The sequence below is a fragment of the Elaeis guineensis genome, chromosome 2 (genome assembly GCF_000442705.2).
Source record: "Elaeis guineensis isolate ETL-2024a chromosome 2, EG11, whole genome shotgun sequence".
Classification (NCBI taxonomy): domain Eukaryota; kingdom Viridiplantae; phylum Streptophyta; class Magnoliopsida; order Arecales; family Arecaceae; genus Elaeis; species Elaeis guineensis.
This window is the reverse complement of record NC_025994.2, coordinates 67,261,465-67,275,162: the sequence shown is the minus strand read 5'-3', so window position 1 is coordinate 67,275,162 and position 13,698 is coordinate 67,261,465. Positions and strand designations below refer to the sequence as shown.

At 38.3% G+C, this 13,698-nt stretch overlaps 1 protein-coding gene across 1 annotated transcript in view; it reads left to right on the top strand.

Moving 5' to 3' along the window:
• Positions 1 to 13,698, top strand: part of LOC105034577 (uncharacterized) — a 60,155-nt gene that overhangs the window by 38,558 nt on the left and 7,899 nt on the right. The window contains 11 exon segments of the mRNA XM_010909790.4: positions 8,700 to 9,122; positions 9,240 to 9,514; positions 9,709 to 9,794; positions 9,870 to 9,956; positions 10,169 to 10,430; positions 10,541 to 10,969; positions 11,083 to 11,179; positions 12,085 to 12,216; positions 12,219 to 12,314; positions 12,317 to 12,402; positions 13,544 to 13,663. Coding sequence (XP_010908092.3) covers positions 8,700 to 9,122; positions 9,240 to 9,514; positions 9,709 to 9,794; positions 9,870 to 9,956; positions 10,169 to 10,430; positions 10,541 to 10,969; positions 11,083 to 11,179; positions 12,085 to 12,216; positions 12,219 to 12,314; positions 12,317 to 12,402; positions 13,544 to 13,663 — 2,093 coding nt within the window.

The following is a 13,698-nucleotide window of genomic DNA, read 5'->3' as shown; positions in this document are numbered from 1 at the left end:
TACATAAAATTTTCTATCTGCCCGTTGCCTTGGATCCATCTTAATCTCGCTAGCTATCAAACTGGCTGGTCGTGGAGGGGATCTCGACTCATTAAGCTTCGGCTCCTACTGCTGGCCTGCAAGTTATTTGATCGTTGGATCATTGTCATTAAGAGCATAATCATCTATTGTCAGATCTGTGTACTTCACTGTACTTCTTGAATATATTTTAGCCTCAACCTCGATTGTAGTGAATATATACAAGATTGTTGAGGTGCCTTTATGTTAGACGATTTCTCTGATTGCTGTGGATGAGGATGAAAGTTGACCAATTGCGCTTAAAGCCACTAGAGGAGACCATCTAGGAAAGAATACAGATAGCCATGCTTTTCAAATTATTTGCGGATTATCCAAAATGAATCCACTATTCAACCACAAAAGTATTAAGCAAAATTACATATCAGATTGTATGAAATTAGTAGACATGTAATATCAATAAAGTCTTATCGTTATTGATATCTAATTTATCTGGATTCATCTTTTTTTTTTAGCTTATGACAGCTGATGACTGTCCAGAGCTGTCTGTTCCATCTGAATTATTTCATCTATGAAAAATATATTTGTTAACAAATATGTTATCAATTGAAGATTGGATTCAGTTAAATACTCATACTTCAGTTAACCTAACATATATCTTGCAAACATATAGCTGTGATTTTTGGATCAGGTACCATCTTATATATGACATTATGAAAAGTATTTAGAAGCTCATTATCCATATCATCCTAGATATACTGTACTGGAACCTCGAATCCAGATAGTAAAATTATAGATAAATTTCATAAATGATTAAATAAACTTATATAAGTATAAGAGCAAAAAAATTTTTAGAGGATTCTTGATTTCATGCTTGCTAGATGCAAGTTCCTATCCATCTGATAATCCTATAATCGCTTGATGATGTTGATATGTTTCTGGATATGTTCGGGATCTATCTCACTGATCTGTTTCTTTGTCCTCTTCATCATATAATATAAAAAGCCCATCTAGAGGTATCTTTCGCTGTCCACTGTCTGAAGCACCTCGTATGATGGCTTAATAGCCTTCACTATCTTATCAGCCCATTGCCAGAATGACTGACTGATCATCAAGTTTTCCACATGAATTTTCTCAGTGCCAACCCTTACATATCTACTCTTTCATCACTCGGTATGGACAAACATCTGATGCAAGGCTGCTTTCTTGTTTAGAAGGCTATCAAGTGCTATATAGTTTGTAGCAAATCGTGTGACACTTAGTCTCAAGATCTCTCTCCTAGTGTATGTCTGCATCAATGATAGGATCCATGTATAATTGTAGATAAATCTAGTAATAATCTGGACTGAGTTCACTGTTTACTGCATCCTATGATGCTTTCCAATATCTATCCACATGATGTCGATATAATGTGCAGTACATGAGGTTCAGTAAATATGCGGTTGCCACCCATCAGCAACTCTCCGACGATCTTATATTATGACCCATTATCTATGATGAGCTGTACAACATTCTTCTTTCCTACCGCATCAATCACCTCCATCAATTCGAGGATGTACATGGCATCGTGCACTTTATCTAAAATATCAATTGATTTGTAAAAAAATATTTTTTCATCACAATATATCAAGAAGTTGATGCTCCATCTGGTAGGATCGATCCAATTATCACACATCACCGTCAGTTCGTATATGGCCATTTATTCTTATAAGAAGAAATCCATCTTTGCAGATCCTCCTTATTATTGTCAAGAAACTCACCATAGATATCTCTAGGTCCTAGAGGATCTATATCTGAGTCGGCAGTCTGTATGGCTGAAATGACAGAGCGATAGTATGTGTTGCTTGTTGCATTCGCTAGAATATGGTTGAAATAAAATCATAATCCAATAACTCACGACATTATCCTTCTTCGGCATACTGTAAATCCTCTGCTGCTTTAAATTCTTGCTAGAGGAAGTCTGTGGATCCAAGTTATAGATGCTGGCTACTATTGAAATCTCTTTGGAGGACTTCCTTCTATTGCAAAAAGTCCCCAGCATGAATGAAATAATATACGCCTCTACTGACGATCTTCTTGACTGAGGAGGTTCTCCTAAACTCAAACTCTCTCCCAGCGGTCGTATGGTCGGACCTGATTTGTAGCTTGATGCTCTAAATTACTTTCTATATCTGGTCATCTCCTCCGGTCGATATTGATCATCCAGACCAAGGTTTGCCATACCGTGCCGAACCGGCCGGTACACCCCATCTCGTATCGGACCGACGGAGAACCGGCACGATTCGGTCGGTAAAATCGGTACACCGACGGTATCGAAAAAAAAGAACGAAAAGTGAGAAAGAGAGAGAGAGGGGAGGGGAGGGAGGGAGGTGGGAGCCGTCGGAGGCCGGCGTGGTCGGCTGCGGCCGTCGGAGGGCTTCCGAGCTCCGTATCGCCAGATAGGGCTCTCAAGAGAGCAAAAAGAGAAGAGAGCACTCGGAAGGGGGCAGAAAACCTACCGGACGGACGGTGCCTCCGTTGCGAGGCTCCCAGTGGCCGGTGAGCCGACGGTCTGAGGGCGGTCGAGCGGGCGGAGCCCCTTCGCGGCTCGTCCCCTTCTTTTTCAAAACAGACGACGTCTGTTTCGATTTTCTTTTTTTTTTTGTTTTAAACTTATGAAGTCGGCAACCAGTTACCGACTTAAGAATTTTTTTAAAAAAAATAAAAATCGTGAAGCCGGCAAATCGTTTGCCGACTTCACTTAAAACCATGTTTTTTAAAAAAATTGCGAAACAGGGGTGGTGCCCTTGTTTCACGCCTGCGGCGCCGCGCGCGTGAACTGTGCCCCGACGACCGGCAGTCAGTCGGAGGCCATCCGGCCCCGCCGGCTCCTTCCCCTTTTTTTTTTTCATCCTCTTTCTCTCTCTATTTCTCTCTTTTTTTCTTCCGATTCGGATCGTCGGTTCGGTACGGTATGAAACCATACCGAACCGTACCGTCGGCCGACTAAAACGGCCGTGGTATCGGTTCAGCATACCTTGATCCAGACTCATTTGAATGGTAATCTTAATCTGTGCCTCCTCATCATCTGGAGTGGAGGCTTTCTTTGACTCTCTGGAGTGATAGAAAGATGGCTCTATGACTCGGTGGTTCATCTACATCCTCTTTTGTTTGTCCTCTTCTTCGCTATTTTGAAATCAGTGAAGTACTTTTCATCAGTTGTTGGACCTCCTGTGAGCATTTTCGGTACATGGCTATATCGAAATAACCACCAGTCAAATATTGCTTCAACCTAATCATCTTTTTTTGAATTTTATGTCATACCATTTGTATCTCTGGTAGTATTGAGTCGAGAGCATTTCATCATAATTTTAACCAATGTCACGCTTTGGATTTTTTTTACTCGATAGATTCATTTTTGCAGGTTTAACAAAATCCACTAGTTTAATAATCATGTAAAAATAATAAAATTTTTTGTCATACTTAAAAAAAATAATTTTTAAACTTTAGAAAATACATCTGAATAATGTATGTCATACTTCTAATTTTTATAATTTTTATTTATATCTAATTTTTCTGTATTGAAAAATAATTTTAAATCTCATAAATTTAAAAAATATATTATGTGCTTCAAATAATACTTCTGAATTAGTTAAAATGTATTACTAATTTTACATATTTTTTAAATTGATTACATATTTTTTATTATTTAATGAATTAAAAAATATTTTTAATTCTAAAAATTTTAAAAATTTATTTGAGCTAAGATCCAAGTAGAAACATATTATGGATGCTACATATATTTTTCTAAGCCTATGAATATGCGTTAAATATTATTTATCTTTTAGTTTTATTCAAAGATAGGCCTAGGCTGCTATACGCATCATGCATCAAAATCTTCATAAAACGGACATTAATTTTATGCTGATAGTAGCTTGAATTGTCCTAAACAATATTCTGATTTTATAGTTATTTTTTGATTTTTATTTTTTTATAATTTTTGTTTCAAAAATATATTTTTAATTTAAAAAGTATATAGTTAATAAAAATGAATGATTTTAGCATTATCATGTAGATCATTCAAAGATTTACAATATATAATGAAATCATATCAAAATCAAAAAATTTTGCATGATTTTCTTTATTTTTCTATGTATTACCAATTTTCGATAAAAAATGCAAGAAAAAAAGAGAAACGATAGAGGAAAAGTTGGATTACCTTGAATCCGGTTGAAATATCTTGATTTTCTGATGAAATCATGGAGAATCGGGCGATTTGGGATGTTTTTTTTTCTATTTAAAACTAAACGAATGAACAAAGAGGCAGAGAAGCAACTTCTCTACCTCGTTGCTTCTCTGCCTCTTTGATGGCTTCCTCCTCTGCCTCTTTGATGGTGTTTTGCCTAAAAGCTATCGACAACCCACCCCACCCCACCCTATTGCCACCCCATGTGCTGGTTGGTTGCTCCTCTGCCTCTTTGATGGCTTGCTCCTCTGCCTCTTTGATGGCTTTTTGCCTAAAAGCTATCGACAACCCACCCCACCCTATCGCCACCCCATGTGCTAGTTGGTTTGCTAGCGAACCATCCTGAACCAATCAAAATCGTGCTGTTTTGATTTGTACCACACCGAACTGAGCAGTTTGGGATGTTTTTTTCTGGTGATTTTTGAATTTTAGCCACAAACTAGACTGATTCCTATCGATCCAGTTCGATACGGGGTGTATAAGGCAGTTCGGCTCGATACAGAATTCTATGTTTGTGTTTATGGTAAAATTGAGCTTAGATTTCTCTTTTTAACACCTTGATTTTTTTTCTCATCTTTCCTGTTTGTTTGCTCCATTAAAAGCATGAGGTCTTTTCTAGCTAGGGTAATTGGTAATTGCAGTGTTGGAAGGATGCTATTTGGTCAACAGACTAAGTGGTAATTAGATGGGCTTTGCAAAATATGTTTGGCTTCCTAGCATAGGGTTAATTTGGATCTCTGGATCAGAAGGATTAACTCAATTCTTCTTTTAACCTTTTTTTTCTTACTACTTGGGTCTGTCTAAAAGCAATACATGGATTTGGTTTGAGAAGGTTTTGTGGCCTTGAATTCTAAAGGTTTATTTGTTTTCTGTAATGAGGTTTTGGTTTTTGGGTAAAGAAAAATTGGTTTGCCTTCCTGTATAAAATTAATCAAGTTAAATTTAATTTGGCCTTGCCAAGGTTCACTGCACCGATATAGGGGCCCAGACTGGTTGACTAGTGGTATGATTTAGTACGCCCCTGTGTCATTCCGTACCGGGTCCAAATCAACATAGAGAGAGGGTGGAGGGAGAATGGGAGAGGAAGAGAGAGGAGGAAAGGAGAGAGGGCTGTCGGAGGCCATCGGAGGATAGTCGAGCTTGCTGCACACGATGGAAGCCGGAGGAGTGGGAGGGAGGGAAGGAAAGGGAGAAGGAGAGGAGGTTGCCAAAGGCCTTCAAAGGGTCAGGGGTGCCATCTTACCATCGTCAAGGCCGATGAAGGTCAGAGGAGGGCCTCCGCCCTCCTTTTGAGTGAAATAGGAGTTTTGGCCCTTGTTTCAATTTTTTGAGCCATTTATCAAAAGAAGTGGGAATTGCATTGCGGACTTCATTGTTTTTTCTTTTTTTTTTTGAGATTTTCAAGGGAAGTTGGCAAGCATTTGCCAACATCATTCGATAAACCACAAAAAAGAAAAAAAAGGGCTGAAGCCCCTATTTCGATTGGAGGGTGGAGCCCCTCCTTCGGCTATCACTGGTCTCGATGGTGGCCAGGCGGCCTTGTGGCCTTCTGGAGTCCTCCGGTGGTCTTCTTTGGCTTCCACCATGTGCAGCAAGCTCGACTCCCTCCTACAGCCTTCAGCGGCCTCTAGAGGCCCTCTCTCCCTCTTCTTTTCTCCCCCCTCTCTCTTCCTCCCTTCCCTTCTTCCTCTCCGCCTCATTGGTATCTCATTTCTAATGCTGGAACCATCTTAGTCGGTCGCCAGTATGGTTTGACACATCCCGAATCGGGCAGTTTGGTGAACCATGTACATGCCTAGTAAGGTTTTAAATCTCATTGGACGAGGCTGTCCCAATTTTTTATGGAACGGGACGTGTCGCCATCCCGTCCCGTCCCAACACTTGGGACAGAGGATGTCCCAAGGTATTCGATCAGAACGCTGGAATGCTAACAAGATGGCCTGTCCCAACACATGAGATGGTACCCCGTTCTGATATCTTACGGGACGTCCAGGATATCCCGCTGGAACCTAAATCCCTGCTACCTAGCATGGCATGTTTTGGTCAATATTAACATCTTTTATTATGTTTTTTACTAAATGGGTTTGTTTGGAAAAGATGTATGTTGGTTAGGTTAGGAAGTTTAACTAGTCCAGATCAGAAAGGTTGATTTGGTTTCAGGTCTTGGTTTTTGAATCCGTGGAAATTGGTTTTCGTTCCTTCATAAGGCTTATCAAGTCGATATTACTTGGTCTTGGCTAATTGAATTTTTGGTACTGGGTTAGGAAAGATTGGTTGGTTTGATGTAATTAGTTGGTGCGTTTGAAGGTTGATTAAACTTGGGTTAAAATGATCGACTGGTCTAAATATTTGTGTCAAGCTTAATTTGTTTAAGCTTGATTGAGTTTTGTTCTGGGTGTCAATTAATTTTTATTGGGCTTTTTCTTCAAGTTAATTATGTCTTGTTTTCTTCCATATGGATGGAGGAATTCAACCTATAGGGCCCCTCTACAACTCTAGATCCTTGGGTATTATAACAGTTGTTACTATCGAAATATGGGACTCAGTCGGAAAGGCTAAAGTGGTGGCATGTCTTTCTGGAAAAGAATCCTATAAAGCAAGTCCTGGTCGGAGTTGGCTCTAGCGGGACCCTCTGATGCTGAAGTCAGAAATCAGAAATTAGGAAAATAAGTGAGGAGTATAGTGAGACTCTTTGCACGGGTACCTTAGGGGGTCCCCTGGAGGTCTTTTTGTAGGCGAAGGTTAGAAAACCGTTTTAGACAGGTTACGTGCCCGATTTAGATGCAATGTGGTAGGATTTTCGATCGAAATTTTTGCGATCGAGTGGTGGTTACATCTGCCTTATCAATTTCGAAACCATCATGGACGTCTTTGAAATTTGAAATAAGGGCGCGAATTGGGTTGAATAGACTTTTTTCGTTGAGACTTCGGCGTGGTTTGATGGAGACAGGTGTTGAAGGAAGAAGCGGCTGGAGTCAACTGCATTTAGTAAGATAAGACTGGTGAAGGCTGAAATACGTCTGCAGCTAAAGTCAGAGATCAACTAATTCAGGTGTCCGATTGTCGGTAGATATTGGACAGTTGTCAGATGTCGATTGTCATGGAGGCTGGGACAGGCTTGATACCAAAGTTGGGATGAGACTGAGGTTAGGACCGACTGATCCTGAGTGTTCTGCCTAGGGGGTCTCTGGGAGTTAAAGATCGTCATAGGCCGAAGCTAGGATCGGGGGTTCCCGAGTTATACATTGGATGACTTCAGATGCTTCTTGTATGATGCAGGGGAAACATATTCCTTCGGGATCACACACTTCCCTTTCTGATTGTGCCGTGACATCGACTTTGCATATCATATCATCTGCCCCTTCTATTAATCCATGTCTTCAGCCTAAGTGACAAATTTTCCTCCAACAGTGATATGCATAAATATTTGGTTTCCAGGTTACCGTCTTTAGTACTCATATAAGCATAGCTTCGCTACCTTCACTATGCTGAAATTTGTTCCCAGCATCTTTAAGCTTCAAATGGCCAAAGCTAGCTCATTCGTTTCTCTTTTGTGTAGTAAGTACTATAAATGAAAGAATGTCTTCTTGTGATGTGTCCCTTGTAAACCCTTCCATAAACTAAAGAAAGACATATAGTAATTTCAAGTTTCCAACATCACTTACTGCAAACTTTCTCTTGTCTGATTTTGAAATAAATGAGACTTGCATTATTGATTTGATTAAAATGGGACCTGTTACTTAATCTGAAATATTGAGAGCTCAAAGATGTAGTTGCTGTTCCCTTGTTAGGTCTCAAAATAGGTATTGTTAACTTACATAAATGGAACAACTGCCCAGCACATTACCTTCTCAAGAAAAGGATGTAATGCTTGAAGCTGAAGGCAAAAATATTTAAGAAATAGACGCTGGCACCCTTCCAGTTCTTGGAGGAGATCCTTACCTATGCATGCAAGACCAGAACATATATGTTGTAGGTGAAGATCCATACTCTTTTCTAAGTTGTTGAATGCAGACCACTGTGGGGCATTAGAAGTTGCTGCAAGATTTTGTGTGCATGTATGTTTCCTGATGTGTTATTGAAGTTCCACATCACATGACTTTCCTGTTCCTGTTTTTAAGAAGTTGCAAGGTTAATTTAAGGTGGAATTTGACATTTTCTGCTTCAGCTTTTGTAGCCAAAAATACTAAACGGATTGAATCTTAATCAGTTTCTTTGATTTGTTTTTCTGGAATCTCTACTACTCAAGGACCATTGTTATATTGAAACAGAAGCAATTCTTTTCTGTTACCTGAAAACTTTTGTCTGTCTAATGTTCTTACCAACATCTCAATTTAATTTAAGGCATTCTCCATGTAACTTGAGCAATTTATGAACCTTTGTTCTTAGATGTTGGCTGCAATTTCATCTACATTGTTTTCTTAGATATATTTAAGACAGCTAGTTTGTCAACTTACAGGTAATTTTCTTCTATCTGTTAGACCTTATATTACTGATCATATAGAGAAGTTTGGAGAACTTGTTTCAATAGAGTGGTCAGAAGATCTGAAAGGAGGAAAAGCAGTTCGTGTTTCTGGAGTATTTGATAAGCTGAATTACAGATTCAGGAAGGCTTTTGGTGTTGAATCAACAAAATCTTTCTTCAGCTCTCTGCATTGTCCCCTTATTACTGAAGGTCAGCATGTCTCTAATCTGCATTTTTTGATTCGGACAATTGGAAGAGATGTGCCTGTAATGCAGCCAAATGTTGGTGGTGCTTCTGAGGCCATGGTTTCACCAGTTGCCTTGCAAGTACAGAAAGAGATTTTCATATATCCAACAATTCAAATCTGTAATCTCTTGCAATCAGATATAGTTGTCCTTTTGACTGAGAACCATCCAGGTAAGCCTGATGATTCGATTGACTTTCTTTAAGGTTGTAATCTTTCGCTGTCTTCACTGTAAAAAGATGGGATAATCTTTGCCGTTTGTTGCTTTACAATCTTCACTGTACTTGCAGATCTGTGCATGACCAGTGCCTGTCAGAACATTGGGAAGCAAGCAACTATTCCATGTGGATCAAGTTCTTATTTTTATGCAAATCCAGCCATGATTTACTTTTCGGTTACCTTAACCGCATATGATTCAAAATGCAAGCCAGTGAACAGTGCTGATATGGTTAAGAAAATACATAAACAGAAAAGTGAGGTCCACTATCTTGATATTGAGTTGGATTTTGGAGGAAAATACTTTGCATCCTTAAGGCTGACTCGTGCAGAGAGGGGCATATTAGAGGTGATGGGGACTACTTTGCGTGGTTATGTTGTACAAATGTTGTCGCTTTTTCAACTACACTTATTTATTTCCTCAAACTTTTCCTTATATTGTTCATGAAATTTGTTCACAGATTGATATTTTGATCATTTTGCCGGTTTAACTCCAAGATGTGAGGTCACTCTGTAGTTTAACTCGCTTCACCGCACATGCAGGTTACCATTTTTACAACATATACACTGAAGAACAACACTGAATTTTCCTTGTTATGCTCTCCTTCCTATCAGAAGCCTTTTCCTTGGTAAGGTTATAATAGTTGATGCATGCACCTCTTTATTTGGGTGGTTTCAAATAACAGCTTAATATAATTATGCAGGGTCGAATCTGGAAAGTATGGTTCCAACCTTCCTCCAGAGCTTGGTTGCATCTTGCCTCCCAAGTCTGCAAGGTCATGGTTTTTGAAGTAAGCATCAGAGACATAATTGCATGAACACAAGCTCATTTTTGTAAATGCATGCAGTTTTTCGCAGTTTTGTGAAGTCTTTCTTTCTTTCTTTATTTTAAGGATGGGGGGTGTTCTTTGCATGGTTTTGATTTTTGAAGCTTATAGCTCTTGAAAAAACTATAGAATTTTTTTCCCCAGGCTATGGCATCTTACTTGTCTACTATGATCAGATCCAATAAAGTACATTTCAAATCATTGGAAGAGACAACATCAGGAGCATTTCTCGACCTGGATATGTTATCTGGCTTCACTGAGCTATCTGTGGAAGGTCAGGATGATAATGTTGTGAGTCGGATTGAAAAGCTGGGGGTGTCTGTACAGCCGTTTAACCATGAACAATGTGTGCCATCACAGGTGGTATGCATTGTCCCAAGGTACATTATTTCTAATGAATCCATGGAGGCCATCATTGTTCGCCAATGTTATGTGGAGGTCCTACTCTCTCTCTTAAGTTTCATTTACAAGAATTATATATTTTGCTTGTATAATTTATCTACACTGCACACAAATAATGCATTTTCACTATTACTTGATTTTATTAGGATGGTATGGATGGGATCACTACAGTGGAAGGCAAACAGAGAGTGACACTGCAAATGAGGAAAAATACGAGGAAAAGGAGAGACATAAGTTTCTTTGACTCAATTCTTAGAAGGCACAGTAATGGAAATGAGGATTGCCATACCTTTATCCAGTTTTGCATAAAAGAGAATGGATGTAGTTGGTCTGGACCAATATGTGTTGCTTCACTTGGTCGGTTTTTCTTGAAGTTCCAGAGATTGTCGGTTACACCTGCTGATCAATCAAATCCAACCACTTTGAAAGAGGACAAGTTGATGCAATTTGCTGTTGTCCATACCGTACAAGAAAGTTCTAGTCTAGTTCTGCACTTCTATATGCCACCAAATGTTGCATTACCTTACCGCATAGAGAATTGCTTGCATGGAATATCCATCATGTACTATCAAAAGGTTGTATTATTGTAACTATTACAGTGTCTTTAGGTATGAGAAAAAAAGGGATTAACTATGGGATCTTTATACTCAAAATGTTGTTTGGTTTTGTTGCTGCTGATCCTTTTCAGGAATCGATGGAATCAGATATCCTAGCATCTGGAAGTTCAGTACAGTATGTTTGGGATGACTTGAATTTGCCTCATAAGCTGGTTGTTGAAATTGTTGGTACATGCTGCTTCCTCAATATTTTCACATTATTTTGATTTTTGAGCAATTGATGGGACTGTTTGTCGAGGTTGATCTTTAATTTGTTCCTTAAACATAATTTTAGTTTCCTTCACTGACCTTTATTACTTGCCCTCTTCATGTAGAGTCCTTTCCATTTTAGAGGACACATTGGTTGCATGAGTTTGAACTGCAGAGGCAAAAATTGGCCTGGTAGAAGACATGCCCATTTTTGCAAAAGTTGTCTTGACCCAAAAAACTTATGACCTAATTATAGAGGTCTTACCCTAGGTTGAGGGCCAATTGTAGAAATTTGCTTATTGTTCATGGGCAAAAATACAGATCTGCAAGTATGGGGTGCCTAGATTTTAGAGAAGGGTCTAAGCAGTTGAAGAATGCCGGAGGCTTCCTGGGTGCAAGTTGGGAGAACAATATCTGTAAGAAAGCTAAAAGCTTTACATAATGGAAGGCAAAGTCAGAACAATAATTGCACGGTACTAACTAATCTCTAATAGGATATGGTAGGAACCTATCTGGTCCTTTCTTTCATTTTCTATTCTTAGTTAACTTTTAGTTCATCATTATTTAAAGCCTTCATCAGAGAAACATAATTCTTAGTTCTAATGACAATCATTATTTGGTGTATTGTAACTGCTCCGATCTATCATTCCAAGAACACATTGAGTCAGAGACTTACATGGATAGTTGATTATGTATTTTCTTAATTAATTGTGATTGGGAATTTGTCCACAGTCTAACTAGTTCATTTTTTATAATTCTAGAGTAATTGAAGGTTGAGCTTATTCTAAAACAACTTGATTTATGATCATAGGTTGATTTCCCTATTCATATCATTATTAATGTTATTTTTGTAAAATACTGAATTGCTTGTTTCACTTCTGTAGATATGCATCTTTTGCGCGAAATTAACATTGACAAGGTGACTGCATGGAAACCATTGTTTAAGATGAGACAAAATAAAGGGCTGGCTTTGCAGTTACCAATGGAGAAGAGATATGGTCTTGAAAGAAAACCTTCTATGAATCCCATGGACTAAGTGTGTTTAAGGTGGGTTATGAGGTGTATGCAGATGGACTCTGTAGGGTACTACGAATTTGTGAGCTTGCTGACAGTTACAAGAAGAGAAGATGCTTCAGTCTTATGTGAATTTTCAGTTGAGAATTTCATATTTTGCGCTGCATTTTCTTGAGAGCAGCAAACAGGTTTGCCTCTTCATACATCTCTACCATTTTAGTGGAACTGGAGAAGCTTGTGACTGGACACTTGTTATATAACCACATATTGTTTTGTAACCAGACTTTATTGACTAAAATACCGTGTAGATTTCCAATATAACCAAAAAAAGGAGAACAAAAGAAAGGTTTGAGAAATCTCTAGAATCCTAATCTAGAAAGAATCCCAGGATCTCAATTTATGGATTTAGAAAATCTTCAGAACCGCTGTTCAAGAAGTGAGAGTTCCAATTTAAGGAATTCCTAGAATATCACAACAAATAATTAAAAAAAAGTGAAGGGAAAAAAGCCTATTTTGGGAGTACTAGAGCCATGCTTTTGTTCACATGCATAGCACGTGCATGGCACTAGTTTTCTTTTTATGGCACTTGTAGCAACCATTGATGCGAAGTTGCCAGATTCTGAGCCTTTAAGGAGCAGCCAACATATTAGACGTTCTTAACTTTATTTTTAATTATTTATCTTCGTATATATTTAATTTTCCCTGTATTGAACAAAGACAAGGAAATGTTGTTTAACAATTTCTAAGAATAAGGTACAATTCATTGGATTTTTTGGATTGCTGCATAACACTTTTTGTTTAAAAGATACATGTGTTCAACTCTCACTTCGTCACACAACAAAACAACAGGTAAGCTTTTCAATTTCATACTCATGAACAGATTTTCAACTTCATTGTTCAGAAGCTCATTTGAATTGTTGTTTCTATATGAGCCTTTTGTTTTCATTTTCTGCCTGTAAATGTATCTCCTTCATATTTTTTATCATGTTTCCTGCAGAAACCTCTTTCCAAATTTTCTTTTTGTTAGTGGTGTGTGTGCGTGTATCTAAGCATTTTCAAGGAGTGTTCCACAATAGTTGTTATGTGCTTTATCTCAGGTTCACCTATCTCAGTCATTTTGATTTTGATTTAACTAACCAAGCAGAAACGTGTAACACTTGTAAAAATTTATATTGTTACTATGAGCCAAACTTGTAATCAGCCTAACTGCAGTTCTAATAAAAGTCTTGTGTTACATCTCATTTGTCACCTAGACATTTTTCTGCCATTCCTTTTGTTGAGTGTGTGGCAATTTCAAATTTGTGGCATTTTATTTGTTTGTACTTGCAGAAGGAAGCAGATACAAGTGATCTGCAAATGTATTCCACAATTATAGTTGCAAGGCTTGCAAATTCCATGCTCGATTTATTGACAACAGATCAGTATAAACATTACTGTGCAAGAATTCAGGTACTTTATGACATTTGGAAGCTACAGGAAATTTT